Source organism: Cervus canadensis, chromosome 22, assembly GCF_019320065.1.
Source record: "Cervus canadensis isolate Bull #8, Minnesota chromosome 22, ASM1932006v1, whole genome shotgun sequence".
NCBI classification, from domain to species: Eukaryota; Metazoa; Chordata; class Mammalia; order Artiodactyla; family Cervidae; genus Cervus; species Cervus canadensis.
The window spans coordinates 41,695,314-41,723,087 of record NC_057407.1 but is presented as its reverse complement, the minus strand read 5'-3'; the positions used below and the strand labels follow the sequence as shown (position 1 = coordinate 41,723,087).

General features: G+C 39.1%; 1 protein-coding gene across 2 annotated transcripts in view; it reads left to right on the top strand.

Annotated features, from left to right (window-relative positions):
• The window catches only part of RAD18 (RAD18 E3 ubiquitin protein ligase), a 97,480-nt gene that overhangs the window by 54,659 nt on the left and 15,047 nt on the right, over window positions 1-27,774 (top strand). For both annotated transcript variants that reach the window (XM_043442113.1, XM_043442112.1), the window contains 2 exons: window positions 6,767-6,904; window positions 11,538-11,715. In XM_043442113.1, coding sequence (XP_043298048.1) covers window positions 6,767-6,904; window positions 11,538-11,715 — 316 coding nt within the window. The remainder of the gene's footprint in view (window positions 1-6,766; window positions 6,905-11,537; window positions 11,716-27,774) is intronic.

The window sequence follows — 27,774 nt, the reverse complement described above, 5'->3', positions numbered from 1 at the left end:
TAACTCCTGGAGTTTGCACAAATTCATGTCCTTTGAGTCAGTGATGTTATCTAACCATCTCATCCTCTGCTGCCCCTTCAGTCTTTCCCAGCATCAGGATCTTTTCTTGTGAGTCTGCTCTTGGCATCAGGTGGCCAAAGTATTGGAACTTCAGCTTCAGCATCAGTTCTTCCAGTGAATACTCAGGGTTGATTTTCTTTAGGATTGACTGGTTTGCTCTCCTTGCAGTCCAGGGGACTCTGAAGAGTCCAGAATTCGAAAGCACCAATTCAGGTTAGGAGATCTGAAAAACCTACAACTAATGTCATATTTAATGGTGGAATAGTGACTGCTGCTTTTCTGACTGGAGACAAGGTAGAGATGTCTGTTCTTACCGTTGTACTGTGGATTCAGCATAGTTACTGTGGATTCTTGCTAGTGTGATAAGGCAAGGAATAGGAAGAATACTCAGATTAAAAGGAAAAAATAAGACTTCATTCACAGTAAACATGATCACCTTTCACAAATAGTATGAATTATAAAAGAAAAAAAAAGTGATAAACTCTATCTCATTAAAATAAAAACTTTTACTCTTCAGAAGACAGATACGAAAATGAAAAAGCAAGTAACAGATTATGAGGAAATATTGTAAAATTTGTTTTTGACAAAGTGCTAGAATCTATACTTTATCAAGAACTCTTACAATTCAATAATATGTCCTAGGTGGTATTTTTTATTTTTTTATTTGGCCATACTGTACGGCTTTTGGTATCTTAGTTCACCAACCAGGGGTCAAACCTAAATCTTCAGCAGTGAGAACAGAGTCCTAGCCACTGGACTGCCAGGGAATCCCCAGTAGTTTTTTAAAGGGCAAATATTTCAACAGATTCCTCAGAGAAGAAAATACTCATATACCAAATAACTACGTAAAAATGTATCATTTGTCTTGTTAGTCATTAGTCACGAATCTTTGGAAAAATAGAAATTAAAATAACAGTAAAATAATACTACATGCTTATTTTAATGACACAAAAGAAAGAACAATACCAAGTGTTGACCAGGATGTAGAGCACATGGAACTCTTACACATTTCTGGTGAGAATGCAGAAAGATACAGTCGCTTAAGTAAGCAGTTTAGTAGTTTGTTATAAATTGACACATGCACCTACTTACTCCTAGCTATTTACCCAACAGAAGTGAAAGCATATAGCCACACCTAGATTTTTAGAATCAGATTTATCAAGATGTAGTTTACAAAAAATAAAGTTCATTAGTTATAAGTAAATAATTGATGAGTGTTACAGATAAATGTTACAGCAGGTTATTCATACTATCTTAAACTGAAAGCAGTCTCAGTATCCATAGACACATTGCAATACATTCAAAAAAGAATTAACCCCTGACATTTGAAACAACAGGATGAATCTCAGAAACATTATACTAACAGAAAAGCCAAACTGAAAAGGTAGCACCCTGTATAATTCCACTTATGTACCCTTCTAGAAAGGACAAAAGTATAGTAACAGAAAGCAGATAGGTACTGCTGGGGGCTACAGGTGGAAAAAGGCGGGGACTGACTACGAAGGAAGTCTGTGGATAATTTAAATCTGTTTCATGGTTGTGTTGGTAGATAACACAACTATACATTCTTTTAAAATGCATCAGATTGTCCACTTAAAAATTTTTTTGTGCAAAGTATTTCTCAGTAAGTCTGATCTTAAAAATTTAGTAAGAAGAATAATACTCCTTTCTATTTTTGCAAATCTCTTTAATGTCTTGCTTACTAGAGACATCTTGACTCTCACATTAATTTCTGCATTTAAAGTGTTGTCTTGTGTTGTTTTAGTTAAAATATAGGAAAAGTATCCAGTTTATGAGACAGGTAATTGATTTCATGACTCATGTTTCACAACACACTGTGGCAAGAGTGGTTTCATAGGAGAGGAGACATCAGAAGCACTTAGAGTTGATTAGACCAAATTTGAGGTGAGGAAGTGGAGCTATGAAGGCAGACAACTCTTAGGGCAAGTTTCGCTGTGTCAGTAAGAGAGGGAAATGAAGTCAAAGCTGGAGGTGGGTGCTGGGTCCAGGGACGGTTTTGTTTGTTGATAGTTCAGTTGGTAAAGAATCCGCCTGCAATGCAGGAGACACTGGTTCCATCCCTGGGTTGGGAAGATCCCCTGGAGAAGGGATAGGCTACCCACTCCAGTGTTCTGGCCTGGAAAATTCCATGGACTATAGAGTCCATGGGGTCTCAAAGAGTCAGACACAGCTGAGCGACTTTCACTTTCACTTTAAAGTTGGAAGATACTTAACCCAATGGTTATCTGATATGTTTTTACTGCAACTCACAGTGAAACATTCATTTTATATTAACTGTATGCACACATATTACTGAAATAAATTTTGCAAAACAATTTTTAATCTTTCCATGTTTTTAAAAGGTTATATTCAGATATTTTCAAATGATGTTCATGTGTACCCTCCTTGAGCTTGACTGTCTCCAACATCAGAAAAAATTGTTTTCCATCATTTTTTTCTCAGCATTTCTTTAGTGACTTTGAAAAAATAAAAGTAGTGAGATAATTGACTTCCAAAGCCAGTTGGTTATGCTTATCCAAACCATGACTGATCTTACTGTTTTTTAAAAGTGGGGACAAATTACAGAATTCCTGTGTGTTCCCTGCCTCCACACATGCATAACCTCTGCAAATACCAACATTCCCACACTTGAGTAGTGCATTTGTTACAGCTGTTGAACCTACATTGATACTCATAATCACACACAGTCTAGTTTACTTCCAGGTTCTCTCTTGGTGTTGTACATCCTATGGGTTTTGACAAATTTGTGTCGTGTATCTACCAATACAATATCATACAGAGTGTTTTCACTGCCCCGGAAGTCCTCTGTGCTCCATCTGCTCATCTCCGTTCCCCACCCCCGGCCCCAGGCACTGATCTTTTCACTGTCTCCATAGTTTTGCTTTTTTGTGAATGTCCTGTTTACAGCTGGAATCATATAGTGTGTAGCCTTTTCAGATTGTTGTCTTTCACTTATGTGCGTGCCTGGTCAGTCTTTTCAGTCATGTCCAGCTCTTTTGCAACCGTGGGGACTGTTGCCTGCCAGTCTCCTCCAACCATGGGATTCTCCAGGCAGGAATACTGGAGTGGGTTGCTGTGCCCTCCTCCAGGGGACCTTTCACATCCAGGGATAGAACCTATGTCTCTTACATCTCCTGCATTGGTTGGCAGATTCTTCACCATTAGTGCCACCTGGGAAGCCCCTTGTGTCACTTAGTACTGTTCGTTTAAGGCTCTTCTATCTTTTCATGCCATGATAGCGCATTTCTTTTTAGAACTGGTTGGCAATCCACTTTGTGGATATACCACAGTTTGATTATCCGTTAACCTACTGAAGGACATCTTGGTTGTTTTTTCTTTCCATTTTAATGCACTCTGGCACTTTTCATCCTATTCCTTTAATTTTATTAGGAAAAAGAGTGCTGATCTGGACCTACTAAGTTTATCACAACCCACACTGTCACTTTCAAAAGCACAGTCCCATCCCAAGCTTATTTGTATGCAGTGGGAAAGATTCAAAAGAGAGGAGAAGTTGGTGATACAGGCAAGGATAATTGCATGTATTACATCCTTGAGAAGACCTTAATGGAATCCAGAGCATAAATTAGAGCTTGGTCCTTAAATGCAGCAAGGACAGCCTTTGCATGCTCACTGCGAGGGAAGATAGATCATGTGTGCACAGATGAAGCAGTAGTAGTTGAAAGATGTCAGAGTTCCTGTTAGAACTTATCTGTATTTTCAGAGTGATGTGAGCCCAACTGACAAGGACGTGTTGCAGTTTTGGCGAAAGTGTGAAGTTGACATTTTGGAGAATTATAAGTTTACTGGAGAAAGATAGAAAAGTTGTATGATAGTGCTGAGTGCTCATTTGAGACTTATGATCATAAATTTAAAGTGAGGCTAGTCAGTTCACAGTTGAATGAATAATCCCATAGTGAGTGTTAGCTTTTACTGTTCTGTTCTTAATCCATGTTTCATTGCATGAATGTCATAGCTAGTTGGTGAAAAAAAGACATGAGATTTTATTTTGGGAGACGCTGACTTTAGACTCTCTGTGATATAAAGTAGATGAGTGTGTATCTCAGTGGTGTCACTGGACAGGCTTGACTGTCCCACTCCTGGATCCTGGTTTTGGTACACCCCTGGGTTCATGGGCAGACCCAGAGATACTCTGGGTGTAAAATACGCTCTAAAAGGAGCAGTGAAGGTGGTCAGGGCATGAAGGACTTGACTTGGCACTGGAGAATATTATATTTCCACTGGCAAGGCAGAAAGGTATGATTCAAGGACTAAAAATCTTGAAGAATATGACTTGGTTGCATGTGAGCTTATTCATCTACTCCTACCACTATCTGATCCACTTAAAACTTTTAAGAGGTAAATTCAGGGCATTGAATTTAAACTGAAGTTTTCCTTGCCAAATGGCAGTACTCCTAAAATGAGGTGGAGAAATGAGTAGGAACGATTTTATCAGTCATAATCTCTTGGCATTGTTCATTTTTTGAGCAGGAGTTGTTGGACCTTTGGGCCAAAGCTGGAGTAGTGGTTGCCATTTACTTTTGTTTCTAGTCTAGCTCTAGGGGTAATTAGATTTAAAAAGAAAATCTGTTTTTTAAACCTGGGATTTTATTCCTTCAGAAGACAAAGTCATTAAGCCTTCTTAACTGTTACGAGATTACATTAGGAAGTTTCTTGAGTAATTCTTTTTTTTTTGATATATATTTTTTTAATTTTTATTTTTATTAGTTGGAGGCCAATCACTTCACAATATTGTAGTGGGTTTTGTCATACATTGACATGAATCAGCCATGGATTTACATGTATTCCCCATCCCGATCCCTCTGGGTCTTCCCAGTGCACCAGGCCCGAGCACTTGTCTCATGCATCCAACCTGGACTGGTGATCTGTTTCACCATAGATAATACACATGTTTCGATGCTGTTCTCTCGAAACATCCCACCCTCGCCTTCTCCCACAGAGTCCAAAAGTCTGTTCTGTACAGACTTGTTAACAGAGCTGAATAGATTATGTGGACCCCATAGTGCTGTTACCCTTGCCTAATCATAGGATCTCACCTGTTTCTGAAGAGCTCAGTTTTCCTAATAATCTTTATGGGCAACTTATATGTTCCTGAAATTTTAGCCAGTCTCTTATTTAAAACCTACCAGACACTTTACAGCCCGACACATTAGTTTCACTGGGAGTTTGCGTACACATACCATACACATAAGTATGTTGGAATTAGGAACAGTATCTCCCTAATGTCCAAGGAACAGTCACATGTATAGATTAGGGAATACTGAAATGAGTGTGCAAATAGAGGCAAAACTAGCTTCTTCGACAGTAGGGGAGGGAAGTCAGTCAAACCTTCACCAGACAGGATTCTGCTTGTCTATAGACAAGAATTATTTTCCATTGCCATTAGTTATTTACAATTTACAGAGTTGTAACATAGCTCATAGGCAGGGGATGACTGGAAATCTGGAAGGGTAGGTTTAGAAAATGCATTGTTTTTCAACTGAAGCACAAATTTTCCCCTAAATCCAGTTATTCATGATATTTCACTATAGAGAAAATGGTAGTTATTGGATGAAAACAGTTTAAAAACTTTTAACCAATTGCAGTATGACTAAAATTGTATAGAATTTACAACATCATTTTAGACCATGACTTCAGTGTTTAAGGTTGCGTCAGTGTTTAAGTGGAGAAGGGAATAGCAACCCACTCCAGTATTCTTGCCTGGAGAATCCTCTGGACAGAGGATTCTGGTGGGCTGCTGTCCATGGGATCGCACAGAGTCAGACACAGCTGAAGCAACTTGGCATGCATGCATGCATTGGAGAAGGAAATGGCCACCCACTCCAGTGTTCTTGCCTGGAGAATCCCAGGGACAGGGGAGCCTGGTGGGCTGCCGTCTGTGGGGTTGCATGGAGTCTGACACGACTGAAGTGACTTAGCAGCAGCAGCAGCGTTTAAGTGCAACCTCAGCTGTTTGAACCTTGGTTCAGAATCAAAAATAGATGTCCTCAAATCCATGCTCTAACAATGAGTGGCTACTCTTTATTGAGTAAATTAATATACATTAATAGTGGTGACCTAGAGGTCAGGCTTAAATTATCTTCAGAAGTATTTGAAGTAGTAGTAAATTAAGATTGATTAATTAGAATATACCAAGATAGATTGATGGTGGTGAGGGTCTTAGATTATCAAAGGGGTTCTGTTAGAAAACAGGTAAGAAATGTGAAGGAAAGGGGGGAATTAAAGTGGGTATTCTTTGTTTTTATCCATCTTTCCAAGAAGCTTCTACTTTTAAACTCAGTTAATATTCTTCCTCCTAGTACTGTTATGTCTTAGAAGTTAGACTGGTGTCTTTCAGAAATATTTCAGAAAACATCCTTTTTCATACTCTAACAAAAAGCCTTTTTAAAAGAGTATGGGACCTGGGGAGAAACCTGCAGATGTAAACTAGGAATGTTATGTTTCAAGTCTGTATCTGAGAAAGGGAGAAGATACTAATTTAAAAGAAGGTTGCCACAGCACACACCACGCCTCCCGACCCCGGGCCTTTTAAATTCATTTTAAATGCGTTCAAAGGGTCCTGTTCTTGACCACCTTTGTGCGCTTCTTGATTATTCTTTGTGTTCACTTTGTCAATTGTAGACGTATAGCTTTTATAGTCCTGATTTACTGACCTCTTGAATTTCAGGTAAAAAACATCAGGATGAATTTCAGCTTCTGGTGGATCAGGCCAAAAAAGGATACAAAAAGACTGTGGGAATGTCCAAAAGAAAAGTAACAAAAGGAGAAGATGAATCTACAGAAGAACTATCCTCTGTATGTGTGGGTAAGAGACTTTAATTAAAAACAGAAGTTTATTGAATTTTATTATTTTTAATATAAAAAAATAAAATCAAAGGACTTTACTTTGGACTTATTAGTATATTTAGACATGTAGCAGTTGTTGGATGTAAACTAGATTTATTACTCCAGAAATAAATGAGTGGGGAGGTGTCCTGAAGATACAGTTTCTAAAAATCTCTCTTCCTTTCATGGTAAATCAGAAGTTTCTTAGTTGTTTAAGCTTGAGGTATAGGATTTATTGCTGCCCATCCTCAGATAACCTACAAAGAGAATAAATTATTTTTACTATAGTTCACTGGTATTTACTTTGGATGGAATGTTTTGCTAAAATATCTAAAGCTAATGCATAGCACATTCCTTAATTTTAGCCCATTTAAAAATTTGAGATTAATATTTATATTGCCAGGACTTTAAGTGAAGTGAAAGTCTCTCAGTCGTGTCCAGCTCTTTGCAACCAGGCCAGAAGACTGGAGTAGGTAGCCTTTCCCTTCTCCAGGGGATCTTCCCAACCCAGGGATCGAACCCAGGTCTCCCACATTGCAGGCGGGTTCCTTATCAGTTGAGCCACAAGGGAAGCCCAGGCCAGTGAACAAAACAATGATAATATAGGAAAGTGCACAAGAAAATTCTTTATTATTTTATTTACTGTGGTAAAAATATGCATAACGTTTATCATTTTAGCCATTCGTAAATGTATAAGTCAGTGGCTACAAGTACATTCACAATGTTGTGTCACCATCACCACTATTCCACTCAAAACGAACCTGTGAAATAATAGCTCTTCCTCTTTCCCCACTGGCCCTTGGTAATCCCTGGTCTACTTTCTGTGTCTATGAATCTGCTTCTTCTGGGTACCTCATAAAAGTGGGATCATGTATTATTTTTTCTTCTGTATCAGCTTATTTCATTAAGCATAATGTCTTCCAAGGTCCCCATTTTATAGCATATATCAAAATCTGTTACTTCTTATGGCTGAATAATATTCCATTGCCTCTGTAGACCATGTTTTGTTTATCCATTCGTTTGTAATGGGTTTTTCCCACCGTGTGGCTATTGTGACGATGCTGCTGTGTGCATTGGTGTTCATGCATCTGTTCAAGCCTCTGCTCTCCGTTCTCTTGGGTAAATACCTAGCAGTGGCATTTCTGGTTGTCACAGTAATTCTTTGTTTCCCTTTTTAGAAACCACCAAACTATTTTCTGTAGTGGCTGCACCATTTTACATTCCCACCAGCAGTGCTTGAGAAGTTCAGTTTCTCTGTATGCTCATCACTTGTTATTTTCATCTTTCTTACTGAAACCATATTGGTAGATATGAATTTGTATCTCATTGTGGTTTTGATTTATATTTTTCTAATGACTAGTGAGATTGAGAATGTTTTATATGGTTATTTGCCATTTGTTTTTCTTCTTTGGAAAAATGTCTGTTTAAGCTCTTTGCTCAATTTTTAATTGGCTTGTTTTTTTTGTTGTTGTTGAGTTTTAGGAATTCTTTAAATATTCTGAATATTATTATATAAACTTTTTCTCTGTTGTCTTTCTGTTTCCATGATAGTATCTTTTGATGCAAGAGTGCTTTGTTTTGATGAAGTTCAGTTTATCAGTTTTTTCTCTTGTTGCCTATGCTTTTGCTATTATATTCATGAAGTTGTTGCAAAATCAGTGTCATGAAGTTTTCCTCTTTTTTCTCCTAAGGGTTTCATACTTTTAGATCATGTTTAGGTTTGTGGTCCACTTTGAGTTAATTTTTGTATATGATATAAGTAAGGGTCCGGCTTCATCCTTTCACATGTCAGTAATCCAGTTTTCTGAATACCATTTGTCTAAAGATTATACTTTCTCCATTGAATGCTTTTGGCGTCCTTTCTGAAAATCAGTTGACTGTATATGTGAGGGTATATTTCTGTACTGTGTGTTCTGTTTAATTGGTCTGTATATCTGTTCTTACACCAGTGCTATGCTGTTTTAATTGCCGTAACTCTGTAATAAATTTCAAAGTCAGAAGATATGAGTTCTCCAGCTTTATTCTTCCTTTTCAGGGTTGTTTTGGCCTTTTGATTCCTTTAAGATTCCATGTGAATGTTGAGATGGATTTTTCTATTTCTGTCAAAAAAATAATCCATTGGGATTGCACTGTATTGCTGGATTGCTTTGGTTCGTTGACATCTAAGTATTTTATCCTTTTGGTGCTATTGCATTCTTTATTTTTGTCCTCTGTTCTCCTGGTGTTATGTAGAAGGTTGCTGACTGAGTACAAGGTTTTTTAGGTATATTCTTTGTGGTCTTTGTCAGCAACTTAGTTCATGCTGTTGTTAAAATATGTTGCCAGAAAGCAGTTTAATCCCTGAGAAAATCCAGCTTAATATCTCAGATAAAGAGAATATTTTTGTTTATTGGTTGACTCTCTTTTGAAGATGACTGATTGCTTACACTCAGGAGTTGTGTGTTCTTTGTGTATGTGTGCATGACTTTTACTCTCTCTAGGGTTCAGAGATGAGCACTGCTGGTAGATTGCTGTGTGTGAATGCGTGTGTCTGGGAGCGGTGGGGAGTGTGAGAGAGAGAGAGAATGGAACAGGCTGAAAGGTTGGGCTTTGTACAGTGTCATACAACCAGTGTAACATTTGCTCTTTACAATACCTGGCTTATCAGAGTGCCAGCATAAGTGCATGAGATATGTGTCCGTCTAAGTAGAACCTTCATCTGTTTTTGATGCATGTCTTTGGAGAAGTTTAATGTTGGGGGCCTCATGCATTTGGCTTTATTTGGCGTTCTCTCCTGAGATCCATGGACAGATAAGTAGGATAACTGACTTTCACTGCCCATGCTTGTTGAATGGTACTTGTCTGCAAGAGGACATTTATCCTATAGAAGCTTACATAAGAGTGGAAGGGGCTTCCCTGGTAGCTCAGTGGTAAAGAATCTGCCTGCCAGTGCAAGAGATACGGATTCCATTCCTGGTCCAGGAAGATCCCACATGCTGAGGAGCAGTGAAGACCATGTGCCATAACTATTGAGCCTGTGCCCTGGAGCCCAGGAGCCACAAGTACTGAAACCTGCATTTTCTAGAGCCTGTGCTCTGCAACAAGAGAACCCACTGCAAAGAGAAGCCTGTGTGCGCTACAACTAGAGAAAAGCCTGCAGAGCAACAAAGACCCAGCATAGCCAAAAATACATAAATTAATTAAGATTTTCTTTAAGTGAAAGAAGTAAGAGAAGGGTATAAATCAGGTGTAAAAATAAAAGATAGTCTTATGTTAAATTCCTTCTCCCTGGATTACCAACTTGATTGTATTCACCCAGAAAGTTGAGTGATAGTCACCTGGGTTCAGTGGGTCATTGTGTTCTCTCAACCTTGTCACAGGTGTCTGTTTATAAGAGAAGATCCTAGAGATCCTGTCTTGGTTAGCTGCTTATTTCCATTTCCCAGATAAACGTTAGAGGATATGGCTTGTACTGGTAATGAGCAGGCTTAGTGAAAGCCAGACAACATCAGGAGCTTAGTTTTAGAAATTATACTCTTGTGTGATGTATGCTGTTCTCCAGTGTGACAAAAACTTATAATTATTTCTGGAAAAATCTTGATCATATGGAGTTGGGAAGCTTTGTTTGTCTGAAGAATTGTCTTACTCCTTTTCTGTAATTTTTCTCTTTATTAACAAAACCGTGACAGTTCTTGTTGGTGTCCTTTGTGAAAGGTCACTTGTCTCCACAAATGCGTGAGTGGTGTGTAAAAGCTCTGCTTCTCTGCGAGCAAGCACGTGAAAGGAGAGTCTGTCCTCATGGCCCATGTCAGGGGGGTCAGGTGCTGACTCAGTCCCTGATCTTAAAGCCAGCACAGCTGAAGTCCCAGCACAGCCCTGCCCTGCGTGGCGAGGGAGGGTCTGCACAGTTACGACTCCTGCGCAGAGATGACTTTCTGCCCTCCTGTTTGCAGACCTTTGTCACACCTGCAGCTCACATTCTGGCAAACACTGTCTGCATCCCCTCAGCTGTCCTGGGCCTTGATCTGCAATAAGAGACCTCAGAAAGGGAGAGTATGACAAGGGATGAGTAGAAGTGTGATGTGTGTTGGGTCAAACAGATACCTTGGTTATGTCCGATTAGTTTTTCTTTTCTCCAGTGAATAGTAGATTCTGTGTAATGGATTTAGGAAAATGACCAGAAAGATTCACTACCATACAGCAATCAGTGACAGAGATTGTGGTTCTCTTATTAATTGAATCTTTAATCCTTTTTTGTAATTTTTTTAATGTTTATCACTATTCTCTGATCTATGAAATAAGCAGGAATTCTTTAGTAATACTGTAAATAAAAGCCTCATTAGAATTATAAATTTCTCCCCACTCCTGATTTCAGAGAAAATTTTACTTTTGAATTAATGAATATGGAAATACATGGGTGGACAGTATAAGCAAATGGCACAAGTGTAGTGCTTGTTCTTTATTCTCTGGCTCCAAAACTAGAGTTTTGGGGTCAATATTACATAAAATTCTATTTTACCAAGTACAAATAGCAATATTAAATGTGGTGAAAATAATAAATATACAGAGGTTATACATTTTAAGGTACTTGTAAATGTTTCATTTTTTTCCTTTCTTTCTTTTTTCTTTTGTAGGAAAGGAAGATAATAAAATGAAATTCTCAGATACACCCTCGGTAGTAACAAATCACTTCCCTCAGTCAAAGCTGGACTCCCCAGGGAAATTAGAGCCTGACAGACAAGATCATTCTTCCAGGTGTACTGATATTGAAGAGGAGGTTCTTTTTTCCTCAGAAACAGATTCTTTCAAAAGGTAAGAAACTTGCTATAGTTGATTATTTTAGATTTCTGTTTCCTGTGCATGCTGAGAGACAGGCAAAATTAACCAGAAAATAGCTCTGAGGCCTGACGCCGTTCCCACTCTCCTCCCACCGTCTCCTGCCACTTTGTAAGGTTCACAAAGGGAGCAGGGCAGGATGTGGAGGGTGTGTATTGCGGTCACAGGGGACTTTGTTTTCTGCTCTATAGCCTTTTCTTTTTTAATTAAAAAATTTTTTTAAATTTTTATTGGAATATAGTTGATTTACAATGTTGTGTTAGTTTCTGCTGTACAACAAAGTGAATTGGTTACACATATACATATATCCACTCTTTCTTAGATTCTTTCCTCACATAGGCCATTACAGAGTATTGAGTAAAATTCTCTGTGTGTTACAGTAGGTCTTTATTAGTTATCTATTTTGTATATTATAATATGTATATGTCAGTCCCTATCTTCCTAATTTATCCCCCCTCCCTTACCCCTTGGTAACCATATGTTTATTTTCTAAATCTGTAACTCTTTCTCTCTTGTGAAAGTGAAGTCACTCAGTCGTGTCCGACTCTTTGCGATCCCATAGACTGTAGCCTACCAGGCTTCTCCGTCCATGGGATTTTCCAGGCAAGAATACTGGAGTGGGTTACCATTTCCTTCTCCAAGAGATCTTCCCAACCCAGTGATTGAACCCAGGTCTCCCACATTGTAGGCAGACGCTTTACCGTCTGAGCCACCAGGGAAGTCCTTCTCTCACTTTTGTAGATAAATTCATTTTTATGCTTTTTTAGATTACACATATAAGTGATATCATGTGGTATTTGTCTTTGACTTACTTCACCCAATATGACAATCTCTAGGTCCATCTACGTTGCTGTAAATGTAGCCTTTATATAGATATTTTCCCTAGGGTTAGAAAAGAAGGCATGATTGACAGTAAAATTTTTATCAAGAGAGTGAGTGAAGGAGATAAAGACAACTACACTAGAAAGTAGAGATAAGAAAGACACAAAGAGAAGAATTTAATTCAGCAAATAAAATGGATGGGAAACCTTTAAAAGTGAGAGATTTGAAGGTGAGTCATTTTTCCAAGTGGTTTTTTAAAAGACAATTTAAGATGATGTGATTTTGAAAGATGACGTAGTGTTAAGCTGTGTATTTGTTACCATTTTGTGTTCAACTGCGTGCAGCATTCTCTTGGGTTTCTGTGCCATGATTGATCAAACTTTTCTGTTTCTATTGGATTTCTACACTTTCCTCAGTGTTTGTTATACACCTGAAGCTGTGGTAGAGCTCTTCCTATAGAAAACTTTTGTTTCTAATATCTTCAACATCGTTTTGACAGTGGTAGGTGTTGTTGCCTTTTGAATGAATCCTACCAATCTGAAATGCTAATAGCAACGTGACACTGTGAACACATCTTACACATCTTGGAAATTATTTGATCTTTGCTGTTTGTTCATTTAAAAATTGTTAACAGTACTCTAGAACGGTAAATTCTATCTCACCTAAAATACCAAATTAAGAAGGAAATTTTTATAAGAAGAATATACCCTAAGATCCTCTATTTTCTTAGGGCTCTTGGGAAACAGCTTCAGGTTGTTTAGAATCAAGTATCAGGAATGGAGAATCTTCTCATTTTGCCCCGAGCATTTTCAAGGTCAGAAGCATTGTATCCTGAGTTGGGTAAGGGCAGAACGCCTGAGTTTCTCCAAGACCTGGCACTGATGGACAGTGCCAGGTTAGGCACTGACCAGGCACTGGGTCAGGGCATTCCTGTAAGTTCAGTGGGTATTGTTTGTTTTTAAACACAAAACTTACCAGAATACAGGGTAAAAATGGAAGAGTAACGGAGTCCAGGGAAAGAAGAATAAGTTTTTGAGCATAGTCATGAGATCACGCAGAGAAGGCTATGGCAACCCACTCCAGTATTCTTGCCTGGAAAATCCCATGGACAGAGGAGCCCTGGCAGGCTGCAGTCCATGGGGTCACTGAGAGTCAGACACGACTGAGCGACTTTACTTTCACTTTTCACTTTCATGCATTGGAAAAGGAAATGGCAACCCACTCCAGTGTTCTTGCCTAGAGAATCCCAGGGACGGGGGAGCCTGGTGGGCTGGCGTCTATGGGGTCGCACAGAGTCGGACACGACTGAAGCGACTTAGCAGCAGCAGCATAAGATCCCTGAAAGTTCTGGAATGCCAGAATGAAATGGGACATTTTTATAAATTTGTAGTGGGGCAAATGGAGGAGAGTGAAAGGGGAGACATGGTAGCCAGGTGGATTTTTATCTGTTGATGAGAGTGTGGGAAACAGGATGAGTTGGTTGGCGGTCTTGGTCTCAGACAAACTTATTCATGTTTGTCTGAACTGTGAGAGGGTTATTAAACCATTTAATTTTTTTTTAAGTAAGCTCTTATATTCTTCCGTATTTTAATGCATGTATGTATGTCTACACATTCACCCATACACCATGACCAGTGAAACTGTCTGCTAATTGCAAATTTTTACCAACTTTATTGAGATAAAATATACATACCATACAGTTCACTCATTTAAGTGACAATCAGTGGTTTTTAGTATGTTTCCAGAATTATACCACCATCACCACAATTTTAGAGCATTTTCATCACCCTCCAAAAGGAACCTCATCCCCATTAAGCCGTCACTCTCCATTTCCTCCCAACTCTCCTGGCAATCACTGATCTACTCTCTGTCTTTGTGGATTTGCCTTGTCTGGACATTTCATATATATGGGATCATATAATATGTGGTCTTCTGTAGCTTGGCTTCTTTTACTTAGCATACTGGCTGCAAGGTTCACCCATTTTGTATCGTGTTTCAGTACTGTATTCCTTTTTATTTCCATAATATTCCATTTTATGAATTTGCATTTAATTTCTTCTTTTATTAGTTGATGGACATTTGGGTTGTTTCTAATTGCAGCTCTAACAAGGAAAAAAATTCCTGACTTTTACTTGCAAACTTTGGAAGCTTAGTTCTAGAGACCGAATATAAGGATTTGACTGGCTGACCTTGAGAACGCAGTCAGTGTCTGTTACTCCTATCTCAAGTATGAATATCTTTCTTTTCATTTGCACTGTTATTTTGTCAGTCTAAGATTTTTAAGTTTGAAAAGATTGAGTCTGTTCCTTATATACGACCTACAAACTAAAGCTAAGAGGAGAGTGTGAGTGAAGAGGTATTTGGTTTGATACCAGGGCAGACCACTCAGGCAGCTGAGACCAGAGGAGATTGTTAAGGAGGAAGTGAGCAAGGGAAGCCCCGGTGGTGCAGCCGCAAAGGACTGGCTTCGAGTCAGGATCTGCTGGCTGATGTGGGAGTCCATCTTTGAAGTCTGTTTCCATAGCTATAAAAAGCATATGTAAATACCATCTATCTCAGATCTTTTGGGAAGATGAAATAAGATAGTAGATGTAATAAGAGTCTTTGATAAATATATGGTTATTATTTCTAGTTTTATAAAAATCAAATCAATTGAATTTTCTTCAGTAATACTGGAAAACTTGAGCTTCTAGGACTGAATATTTCAGAAATGCTTTCATACTCCCCAATTCCTTCATTCTAATTCTTAAGCTGTATCATAGGAGTAAATTCCACAGTTTATCTTTTTTTTCCCCTACTTCTGTTCTGAACTTTAGAAAGTTATAAGCTTGGGCTAATTAGTTTATTTGAAAATTCATTTAATTGGCCTCAACTGGGCACTCACCACGGAGGCACAGTCTTCTTTTTATTCCTTGTTTCATTTCCAACCCATTTGTCCATGTCTGTTTCCTCACTTTGTTTTCTTTGTTTTGTTTTGTTTCCTCACTTTGAATGAATACCCTGTCTCCCAGCTCACCAAGGCAGGTCTTCTGACCTGTCTCCAGATCTTCCTTTCCATTTCAAGTTTTCTTTCTGACCTCTTCTTTCCTGTTAATTGTAAGAGAAAGATATATTTCTTAAGACATTTCTAAAGACATATTCTTTCTTAAGACAAATTCATCCACCTCCTCTAAGACATTCCTCCATCACTTGTTCCCTAAGTTTGCTCTTGGCTGTCTCCTTATTCTGAGCCCTTCTTATCTCTGTCTTCTCTTATTCTTCCCACAATGCAGAAATAATTTCGACTTCCTACATTAGAACCAGATGCCTTTGGTGGAATCAAAGCATTTCAGAGATTAGTGGTCTTTGTCTGATCCAATTTTTATTTTCCTTAATATTCAGATATCAGTTGGAAGGAAGATGGGGCACAACACTTAGTGACTTTGTTCAGATCTTTTCCAACTGAAATTCTGTAATACTTTTATTTTTGACAAGCATAATAATCATTGGTACATATCTGTATTCTTTTTACCACTTGTCCATTTCAGACCATGAATCAACCTTCTAGAATCAGACTTATTCCTTGCATATGGAAGTGTTCCTATCTTTATTTCTTTGACATTTTGCAAAAATTTTCTCATTTTTTTCTTTTTATGAAAGTTTTATTGCTTTTGTTGTAAAGTACTAGGTTTTCCAAAGTACTTTTCATTTAAATGTTATGCATATTTCTCATGAAAAATAAAAAATTTAAGCAAATAAAAAGTAAAGTTCCATAATTTTATCAGCCAGAAATGACTTTTCATATTAACACCTTTGTATGTACTTCCTTCTTAAGATAGTGGTATAGATGCATTGATAGATAGAGGAGCATTTTTAAAACAGAGGGCCTTAGTATTTTATAATTTTTTATGCTTCTTTTTTTCTCTTTTTAAGAGACAAGACATACTGTGTTAGGTTTAATGTGAGTGTAAATACATTGTGATTTGTTTTGTAATTCATGCAGTAGTGCTGTTATACAGATTATAGATCTTACTATTATATTGTTGAATAAACTATCACTTTTCTTTCTGTTAGAGCAGTATTTAAACTTAATGTAATAGCTGGGCTGACAGATGAGAATAATCTTATTTTAAGTTCCAATAGATGTATCCAATCCACATAATTATTAGGATGTTGTTTGTTGCTGATTTGATTCTTAGCTCTTAAATAAGTACTTCTCTGAGAGTTTGAATTACTACTGTTATATTGATTCTTTCTTGCCGATATGAAGACAGAGGATAAGTAAGTTGATAAGAATTTTAGATTTTTGTACACTTCTTGGACAGTTTCCGGGAGTTCGAGAGACTTGTCCAAATTTCTGTCAATTAACTTATTGTTCTTCTTAAGGAGAAAGGGCCTTTATTCCCTGAGTTTTGGCAAGCAGAGAAAACTACATTTTTATTGAGGGCTAACTTAAAAGATGCTTTTGATTGTGACCCTAGAGATGAAGCTTTATCTTCATGGAGAGATAAATAGTGCTCATGCTATTCTTTGGAAGAAGCTTTAGATCATTATTTAAAAAAGAATTTTTGTGCACTTGAATTCTAGGCAGTGTAAATTAAAAAGAGACTTTTTTATTTAACTGGAAAAACTTGAATAACAGGTCATAAATAGTATCATTTGTTATATCAGTATTCAGTTTCCTGATTTTAGTAATTTTATTAAGATCATGTAAGTGAATATATTTGTTCTTAGGAGATGCACACTAAAGGGTTAAAGGGACATGATGGCTGAAACTTACTCTCAGTGCTTAAAAAAATAACTTACATGTATGTGGGTACACACGCACACTCACAGACACACATACACACAGAGAGTGAGAAAGCAAGTGTGGCAAAATGTTAGCAATTGGAAAATCTGGATGATTGGTCTGAGTCATTGTTTTTTTTTTTTTTTTGTAAGTGTGAGATTTTAAAATTAAAATAATTATTGAAAACACTTGCTGCCCATAGTCAAAAAAGTTTATTTATACCAGAAGATTTTCTAAAGGAAATTTGATTTATAGTTATGATTTATTGACTAAAGATAGTGGTAGCCAGGAGTCTACATGGGATGCCGAGTATGGTTTTCCATTGCTGAAGCCATATATATTTCAGTCAGTCTGTTCAGGACCAACCCAACATGGTTATCTCAGCTTTGGTGTGTAGGAGAGTGTGGACTAATGAAACAGGCATTGTGATTTCAGTATAAAAGAGTATCACAGAGACCAGCTAATTTTACTGCTTGGTAACAGTAACAGAGAAGAAGGCAACAGAGGATGAGATGGTTGGATGGCATCACTGATTGAATGGACATGACCTTGGGCAAACTTCAGGAGATGGTCAGGGACAGGGAGGTCTGGCGTGCTGCAGGGGCTACGAAGAGTCAGACACGACTTAGCAGCTTAACAGCAGCAACAAACGGTAACTTACATGAAGCTTCTTGCAGATGCCGAGTGTTGCTCATAGAAGAACCTGGGTCAGATAAGGTGTGGATGAATGTGTTTTAACTTTTCACAGTTCCTGGCCAAAACCATCACTTCTCTAATGCTAAGTCAAAGCAGCATCTTTATGTAGAAGCCCAACACACACACACAGGCACAGAGCAGTGAAAACTTTGGCAAAAAGGCTTATTAATTTTCAACCATGCATTTGATATATTTTGGAACAACTTTTCCTCACTTTTCAAACATTTTCTGGAGAGCTATCTGTCCAAACTTCTTAAGAGCAAGAAAGCCAAAGCAAAACCCACAAATATGTGAAGAAATCTTGACTACCATTTGTTAGAAATTTTAAGGAGTAGTTCAATTTCATCCTTTCTTAAATTGTATGTAAATTGGAGAATGATGGGGAAATCCTAAGAGAAAAATGCCACTGTGACACTCATTTGAGGAATGTAGAACACTGGCACCATCTGCCCGTTGAGAAGACCATGCTGAACTTATTTTGCTTATTGAAAGGAACCGGAAACATGACCTGTAGCAGCAAAGTAGTCTCAGCCAGAGGGACTCGGCTGATTTGTGTGTTAAGATTACCGTTTTGGTTTGAGTCCTTTCTTTCAGGGCAGGTCTTGGTTGTTGTTGTTTAGTCACTAATTTGTGTCCGACTCTTTTGCATCCCCATGCACTGTAGCCTGCCAGGCTTCTCTGTTCAAGGGATTTCCCAGGCAAGAATACTGCAGTGGGTTGCCATTTCCTTCTCCAGGCGATCTTCTAGACCAGGGATAGGACCCACATATTGGCTGGTGGATTCTGTACCACTGGGGCACCAGGGAGGCCTACAGGTCTTGGTTAGGATTGGGTAAACCTCACAGTTCAGGACTGGTGGAGAGCCAGGTGAGGGTTTTGAGGAGAGAGGCTCAAAGAGTTCTTGGGGGTATGTCCTTTGATACTTTCTTTTGAAAAGCTGGTGGGTTTGGTAAGAAGTTTTTGGACTCAACAGAAAAGTTATTCACAACTTTCATCTTCTTATCCAAGAGTCTCTTGGAACAGTCAGGTTGTGTTAATGAAATAGTAGATGGTAAAATCTTGTTCCTGTGGGCACTGTGGTTTCTACAGATGTTATGTGAGTGCTCGGAGAGTTCAGCATCACATCACTCAGTCCACAGGGAAACCCATTGTGGAGAAGTAGAAATGAAAGGTTGAAGGAGTCACATAGGTGGCTTAGGGTTATATACATGGTGGATGGCAGTACCAGGATTTGAACCTAGGTCCAGATGACCTCAGAGCCCAAGGTCTCCTGACTGACAATAATTATGGCCAAGCCAGCTAGATCTTCACATTCTTGAAAGAGTGTAAACTTGGAGTTCTTGAAATGGTTGGGCTGAAAAGCAGACAAGGATCTGAGTGGAAGTGGTTAATTTGGAAGGCAAAAGAACAACTGTAAGAAGTGGGAAAGTGAGACAGAAAGGGGAGGACAGCATTTAAGGGGTGTGTTATCAAACCACATGTCACTGTGAGCAACTGGGAACTGCTTTAAAACACTCTCCTGAGTTGTCCCACCCAAGGCAAGGGCCAAGGATATTAGTTATTTGGTTGGGGGCTGCTCACTCCTGCTTCCAGCCTTTCATGCTGGTGACAGAGCAGGCTTTAGCACGGCAGGCAGAGGTGCTGACAGCTGACAGTTGGGGGTCAGGTCAAGCATATCAGGGGCCAAAGACAAGCGGAAAGGGACGGAGCACCAGTGGGGTCTGCCAAGACAGGGACTCCAGCTGGAGTTGGAGATGGTCTGGTGTTCCTTTGGCTTTGCTAATAAAGGGTATGCTGTGGATGTCTGCCTGTATCTCTAGCCTGAGAGATGCATTAGTTGGTGGGGGAGACCCAGAGCTCATTGCCTCTCTGTGCCCCTTTTGCCAAGCTCACTTGCCCATTGCTTCCCAGAAGGGATGTGGGAAGGATGTCTGAACAAGTGGCAGACGAGCAGATGCTGGGGGAGGGCGGGACAGATTATCTAGAAAGTGCTGAGACAAATGGATTGATCCTCAAACTGATGGGAGAAAATGTGTTTATTGATGAGAAACAGTTTGCTTTTCCATCTTGTGTTAATAGATAATGAACTGAAATACGAAGTAATCTTTCATCAAACTGAAATTCACCAACATGTTAAATAAAAATCTCTGGGTCTCAGGCAGAAAAATCACAAGCCCAGAACCTGAAATTCTTTGTCAGGAATATTTCCTAACCATCCTGGTTTGTTTCTCCTCGGCAGCAACTAGAGCATGCTATGAATGGGCTTTGAGGTACATGTGGACGTCCTCTCCTGGTGTGGTGGCTTGAACCTACTGGTCTTTTGGGGGAAGGTCTTTAGAAGACCCTCATTAGTAGGTGACAGTCGTGTGTGCCTTTGAACCCTTTGTGGACATGAAGGGGAGAAAAAGCCAACCTTCTATTTGGCACACTTAATGGTAATTATTTTTAAGTGTTTTTTACACAGAATTGCTTCATGCTTAAGAATTAAAAAATATTTTCATGTATATGTCTCTGAACTGCTTAATTTGCACGGATGTGTGAACCTTAACTTAACCTTAATTTGCACGGATGTTTCTCTAATATATCTTTGTGGAAGTTTCTCCCTGACTTATTTCAGAATACTTTGGTCTAATCCTAACCATCTGTAGCTTAGTGTAAAATATATATATATATACATATATGTATATATATGTATATAATGTGCCCTTGTTTTAAAATGGATGACAAATGGGATTCAGGTTTCTCACTATTGGAGGGGAGATTACAGGCAAGGCTAAAACTATTCATGTGATACTAGATTAAAATTAGAGACCTTAAAATTCCTGTTCAGCTTAACATAGATTCAGATGGATACTTACAGAAATACTTAGAGATCCCTGTGGCTAAGTGAGCTAGTTTACATATATGTTCCCTTTCTCTGTGAGCTGCCAGAGCCCAGAAGCAAGGTGGCACAGTTTCACAGGGCACACTTCATGCCCTGATCTTGGTTTCTAGTAACATTCTCCAGTTGAAGGAACCAATGCTTCTTGGAGAAATGGTTGAACCAGGGCTGGGGCAGGGAGCTAGGAAGTGCTAGAAGGAGAGAGACAGAAAGCAGGAAGAAAAGTGGGGGGAGAGGAAGGAAAGGAAAAAGGAGGGGAGGAGAAGAGAAAACGAGAACCTAAAACACATCCCTCAGCAGGAGATCAAAGTCAACATCTACAGCAGTGTTACGATGAGGGCGTGTGTTCTCTTAGTGGAATGCCCTGGGAATGACACATTACCTCTGTGCTCTTTTCTCCCAAAATTCAATGACCTCAGTCAAATTGTGAGGGAAAAAAATCAGTAAACTCCAGTTGAGAGTCATTGTGCAAAATAATCTGACCACCAGCACGCCTCAAAACTGTCAAGGTCACCACAAACAAGGAAAGTCTGAGAGATTGTCACCATCTGGAGGCGCCTAAGGAGACGTGACCACTAAATGTAATGTGATGTCCTGATTGGAATCCTGGCACAGGAAAGGTTAAAGAAGTAAAATGAAGCAGGAAAGGAGATTTCTGTTTTCCTTCCTGTTGTCTTACTTGTTTTACCAGCTTTGCTTTCTTGTACTAATACTTTTACTTTATAGAGTGATTTCCTCAGAGGATGTAGCCCACCCAGCCTTTACATTTCATCAGAAGAGAAAACATGGACGATTTGCAATAGGCCTCATCTTCTTCAGTTACCGTTTTTTATTAGTGAATATATACTTGTACAAATGATTTGAATAGTGATCCTCTAGAACAATGTGAAAGTACAGGTAGTTTTTATCTTTTCTCCGGTTCTCACTGGCAAAGGATATTTGCTGTTACATAATGAGGATTTCTTCTACTCTCAGACACTTCATATTGACACCTTTTGGGTTTTTTTTTAATCATGCATTTTCATTGGATGATCTGATGGACTTCTTTGTAGTAGCCTTTCACATTTTTGCTTTATAATACATTCATGTGTTTTCAGCATTCTGAGTCAGTCCTAGGTGGCAAATATTCTTCTCTGTTTTCACCAGATTCATGAGCTGCCATGATATAAAGGTCTCTGTAAAAGGACCTTTGTGCCTTCAGTTTTCTTTCTGAGGAGAGAGTTCTGCAATTCCACAATGGAAGATAACTTGTGTATCTAAACTGCTTGTAGGAATCGGCAGTTCCTTCCGGGTTCCACACTTACCACATGATGCATCCATTGTCATAGCTTATACAGTATCTGATTATCACCCGGGGTTTGGTATGATGACTGTAATGCTGAGAGTTTGAGTTGGCATGACGCAGTAATACTTGCAGTTTGCTTAAGGTTGAAGTTTTTTAAAGTGTGTTTCCCTTTTTAATTTTTCAGACATTTTCTAAAGTATAGAGGAATTCTTGTCTCATATGCTTCTGGGTGTGTTTGACTTGATTCATAAAACTCCAGTATAATCTTGACCTGTTCAGAATTTAGTTCTTCATTTAAAAAAAAAAAAAAAAAGGAGTAGATGAGAATGTATTTTTCAGAATGCTTGGTGCAGAGTAAGTATGAGGCCTTGAAGGAACTACCATTTCCTTCTAAACGTTAGACATGCAATCAATAATTACTTTGGATCAGCATTCCAAGACCCACCAAATGTAGGCAGCCAGTTAGGAGCTTTCTCTAGTTTAAAACAAAATGTCAGAATCAGAGTCCTTTGGCCTTGTTGTGGTAAATGAAATTGGATGGACTAGAAATGATATGTAATGTTCACATCAAGTTATTGGAATTTTGTTTTTCAGTGAATTGATCAAGTTTACAATTTGTTATAGTCAACTTGAAAGTTAAAGTCAGAGTGTTTTTCCTGCTTTCTTATTTTATACCATCTATGCCTTTAAATCAGCAGAACAGATGTTTTGGGATCTCCCTGGAGACCTTTGGAACCTGAGAAAAAGGCACGTTAGGATAAAATACAAACATTTTCAATTTCAAAGATACATTGAGAAATCACTCAATATAGTAGCTTCATATCACAGGTAAGGAAACGGAGGCCTGGAGAGGTGATGTGACCTATCTCGAGTCATTCACTGAATAGAGGTGAAGTCAGTAACTCTCAGTCCAGATTTTTGCCCATTACAGCATGAGTTGCATCAGAATTTTTATCTTGGGCACCATTGATTCCTTCGTTAGTAGAATAGCACTTTAAGGGAATTATTTAAAATGTGAGTTAGACACAGAATGGCCATATGTTCTGGTTTCTCTGAGAGCAGCTGATTTCCACTTCTTGTCTTGGTATCTGTTAGAAGTATTCTCTACCACTCTCCCAGGTGACTGGGTTTAGATGCTGGATTATATAGTGGCCCCGTTAGAAGGACATGAAGTGTTAATTTGCACTTCTTCCCCTGTTCTCTTTACTCCCACATAGTCACATTCTAGAACATGGGTACATATTGAATTGCTGATTTTGCTTACTCCTATTGATTTTACCACATAAATAGTACACATTGTTCTTGTATCTCAGAGAGAGTCAGGCCTTAAAATATGATGGGCCTCAAATGAAGAGGCTTGTTATTTGTTTTAGATAATTCTGCAGAATTCAGTTGTAGAAGCCTTAAGATTTCATTAATATGTGCTTCTTACTATGCTTCCCTTGCCCTGGTAAGCACATTTTGTTAGAGCTATTTACATCTTGTTATTGGAGTATGGATAATAATACAATAAAAAAATTAAAAGTATGTATCAACATTAAAGTTTGGAGTAAATATAGTTGCGGGGATAATTCTCATACACTGTATCATTTGGTCTGATATCTCATTTTTGTGGGAACTGAGACACAGGGCAATTCAGTGTCCACTGCCTGAAACCCTGCGGTATAAAGTTTTCCTCCCCCCTGAGCAGATTGTAAGACTAGAGTTTTACGGTCTGAACTTTGACTTGGTACTGCATTTCTATGTTTTGGTGGTTGGTATTGGCCAGACACCCCATGTTTGCACAGTTGAACGTGGGTCTTCAGGATGGGCAGCCAGGTAGATGATGTAGAGGTTGGCCTGGCCGTGCAGAGGACATGCTGCTTCCGTCGTGAGCTTCACACTCTGCCTCTTACTAGGAAAGAAACTTGTAATCAAATGAATGCTTCTTAAGTGCAGAGGAAATTTTCGTCTTTGAGATATTGTCTTGTAATTTGTTTCTCCTTACAAGACTGAGTATTGTAACCTGTTACTATATGATCTCCTTGTCTTCTAGTACTGGGGTTTTATTTATGTTGGTCCTTTATGCTGCTAATAGTTGAGTCAGAACAAAATGAAGCATCATGATTTTGGCCCTGTGCCCCTTAACTTCAGAGTTTGACTCTGTATCTAGTTGTAGCTGTGGAAATTTTGCTAATTAAAAAATGTTTTTCCTTACATTAGACTCACAATTGATGTCTTCATTTTTCTTTTTCTTTTTTTCCCTTAAGTTAAACACAAGCACACGTTTGATTATATTTTGAAATTGAATTTTTTTCCATAGGGCCAAGAGGACTCCAATGTTTAGAATTAACCTAATTTCTGTTCCTTGAAAAAAAAATATGTGGTACTTTTCTTTCCTTTTTTATGAGAATTTAAAGTGACTGACCTAAAAAGGTATGATTCTCTCTTTAATACTACATTTCCTAACCCTTTTCTTGCCACATAAGAGAAGATGCTATCTGTGGTCACACACTTTTATCAGCGAGATGATTGATGCTGGAGGCCAGAGGTGCTGCCATGGGCTTAAAAGTTGTTTTGGCTATTCCAGGTCCTTTTGCATCTCTATATAAACTTTAAAATCAACTTAACAGTTGCTAGAAAAGAAAGAAAAATTCTCCTGGAATTTTGATTGAGGTTAAATTCAATCTATAAATTATTGTGGGGATCAACTTGATTTATCAGTATTGATCTGATACAATGTGGTCTGGCTTCTCTGGTTTAAAAGAATGACTCTAGATGCTGTGAAGAGCGGACGGGGATTAGAGGTGAAACAAGTGGCAGCAGGGAGACCAGTTAGGCTTTTGTCCAGTCCTTTCCAAGGTTCATGGTAGAGTGGATTGGGACAATCATAGTCAGATTAGAAATAGGTGGGATTGGGCCTATATTTTGGAGATTGGATAGACAGAATGTGTAGGTAGTTTAAGACAGGAAAAGCTCAGCCTTGAGAATGAATGCTACATTTTGGCTTTGGCAGCTGGGTGGGTGGTGGTACTTACTAAGTAAAATGGGAAATTTGAGAAAGGGTAGGAGAAAGTTTTTCCAGAGGTTGGGGTGTGTTGAGGGAGTGTTGGTAATCAGGGGTTTTGTTTTGGGCCTGTGGAATAACGAAGTAGAGATAAACAAGGAGGTGGAGGTATGGGAAAAAATCAAGGTTCGAGATACACATAAAGGCATGGTATTGGCTGAGAGCCAGTAGTGCGGGTGTGCAGAAAAAGAAAAAGGAACTTCAGACTGAACCCTCTCTCACCTCTGACTTAGAAAGTAGAAACGTTTAGAAAAGACTGAGCAAAGGAGATTCAGGGAGAAAAAGACTAGTGGGGGATGAAAAGAACTAGGACATGGTGATGCCATGGAAGCTGACAGAAGAAAACAGATGAGAAGTCAAATCAGACAGAACTGGAGCAGGGACTGTGGGCTTGGGCAGCATGAAGGTCTTGGCAGTGGTCTTGAGAGAAAGGTTCCCTGGAAGCCTGACTCGTGTACATTGAGGGGAATCTTGGGGATGACTGCTGCCAGCTCTCAGGAACTTCTGCTGTGCAGGGTGGTGGAGATTAGGCCTGGATGTGGAGGAACCACAGAGGAGTCAGTGGGAATGTGTGGCTGAGAAGGGGACAGTGATGAGGAGTGGGAGCCAGTTGCCCGAGTAAAGTCCTGAGGGGGCATGAGGTGGGAGCAAGTGGAAGGGTTGGCCTTTGTTAGGGGCAGGGTTGATTCACCCATAGAAACAGCAAGGAAGACAGGATAGCTTCAGATGCAGGTGCAGCAAGTTCCTGCCAGATTGCTTTTATCTGTCCCCCTTCCCTTTTTTAAATTTTTGGCTGCACTGCATGGCTTCTATCTCAGTTCCTCAGCAAAGTGTTGAACCCCAGCTTTGGCAGTGAAAGCCCAGAGTCCTAACCACTAGGCCACCAGGGAACTCCCCTGCTTTCATCTTCTTAATATGGTTGAGGCAGTTCCACCAGCTGAGAGTGGGGGTGGGTTGGCAGGTGGGCAATTTGAGGTGTGAGTCTTTGAGAGTGGGAAACAGAACATTTCGATCCTAAGTTTTGTGGCATCACCTGATAGTGAGGATTGCCCATAGAGTAGATGCTTGCTCTGGAATTCTTATTCATCAACTAAGAAAAACGTCAAACATGTGTAACTTTCAAAGATTAACTTAGAAATGTTTTTGACAATGAAAGAAGTCATGCTAATATATTTTCTTCTCATGTGTAGAAGTTTAGTAGAAACTTTTAAAAAACATACAAGATTTTTATATTCTTTTTGAGCACCTAGAGACTGAGAAGGAAAGGACCACAAACTCAAAAAAGAAGAATGGGCAAAAGTCTTGAACAGACAGTTTGCCCAAAGAGTAATGCAAATTATATTCATTTCTTACCTGTTAGGTTGGCAAACATCTTTTTTTTTTAATTTTTAAAATTTATTTTTAATTGAAGGATAATTAGTTGACAAAATCGTATTTCTGCCATACATTGACATGAATCAGCCATAGGTATACACATGTCCCCTCCCTCTGGCTCCTCCCTCCCACCTCCCCCTCCTTCCCACGCCTCTAGGTTGTTGCAGAGCCCTGGTTTGAGGTCCGCGAGTCATGCAGCAAATTCCCGTTGGCTATCCGTTTTACATATGGTGGTGTATGTGTCTCCATGCTACTTTCTCCATTCGTCCCGCGCTCCTTCCTCTCGCTGCTTGTGTCCGTATGTCTGTTCTCCATGTCTGCGTCTCCATTGCTGCCCTGCAAACAGGTTCATCAGTACCATCTTTCTAGATTCTATATATATATATGTACCACAGCTTCTTTATCCATTCATCTGTTGATGGGCATCTAAGTTGTTTCCATGTCCTAGCTATTGTAGATAGTGCTGCAGTGAACATTGGGGTACATGTATCTTTTTCAATTTTGGTTTCCTCAAAGTATATGCCTAGTAGTGGGATTGTTGGGTCATATAGTAGTTTTATTCCTAGTTTTTTAAGGAATCTCCATACTGTCTTCCATAGTGAAAGTGAAAGTGAAGTCGCTCAGTCGTGTCCGACTCTTTGTGACCCCGTGGACTGAAGCCTACCAGGCTCCTCCGTCCATGGGATTCTCCAGGCAAGAGTACTGGAGTGGGTTGCCATTAAGTTTCCCTTTTTTCCACACCCTTTCCAGCATTTGTTGTTATTATGGATTCTTTGATGATGGCCATTCTGACCAGTGTGAGGTGATATCTCATTGTAAGTTGATTTGCATTTCTCTGATAATGAGTGATGTTGAACATCTTTTTGTGTGTTTAATAGCCATCTGTATGTCTTCTTTCAAGAAATGTCTGTTTATATCTTTTGCCCACTTTTTGATTGGGTTGTTTGTTTTTCTGGGATTGTGTCGTAAGGTTGGCAGACAAGTTAACATTTGCTGATAATAGACTCTGCAGTAAGGCTATGGGGAAAGACACATTCTCACTTATTACTGGTTGAAATGCTGCATAATACAGTCCCTAAGGTGAAGAATCTGGTGAGATCAACCAAAGGTCCTGTTGTTTGGCCTTTTACACAGTATTCTCATGAATTTGCCCTATGGGTATA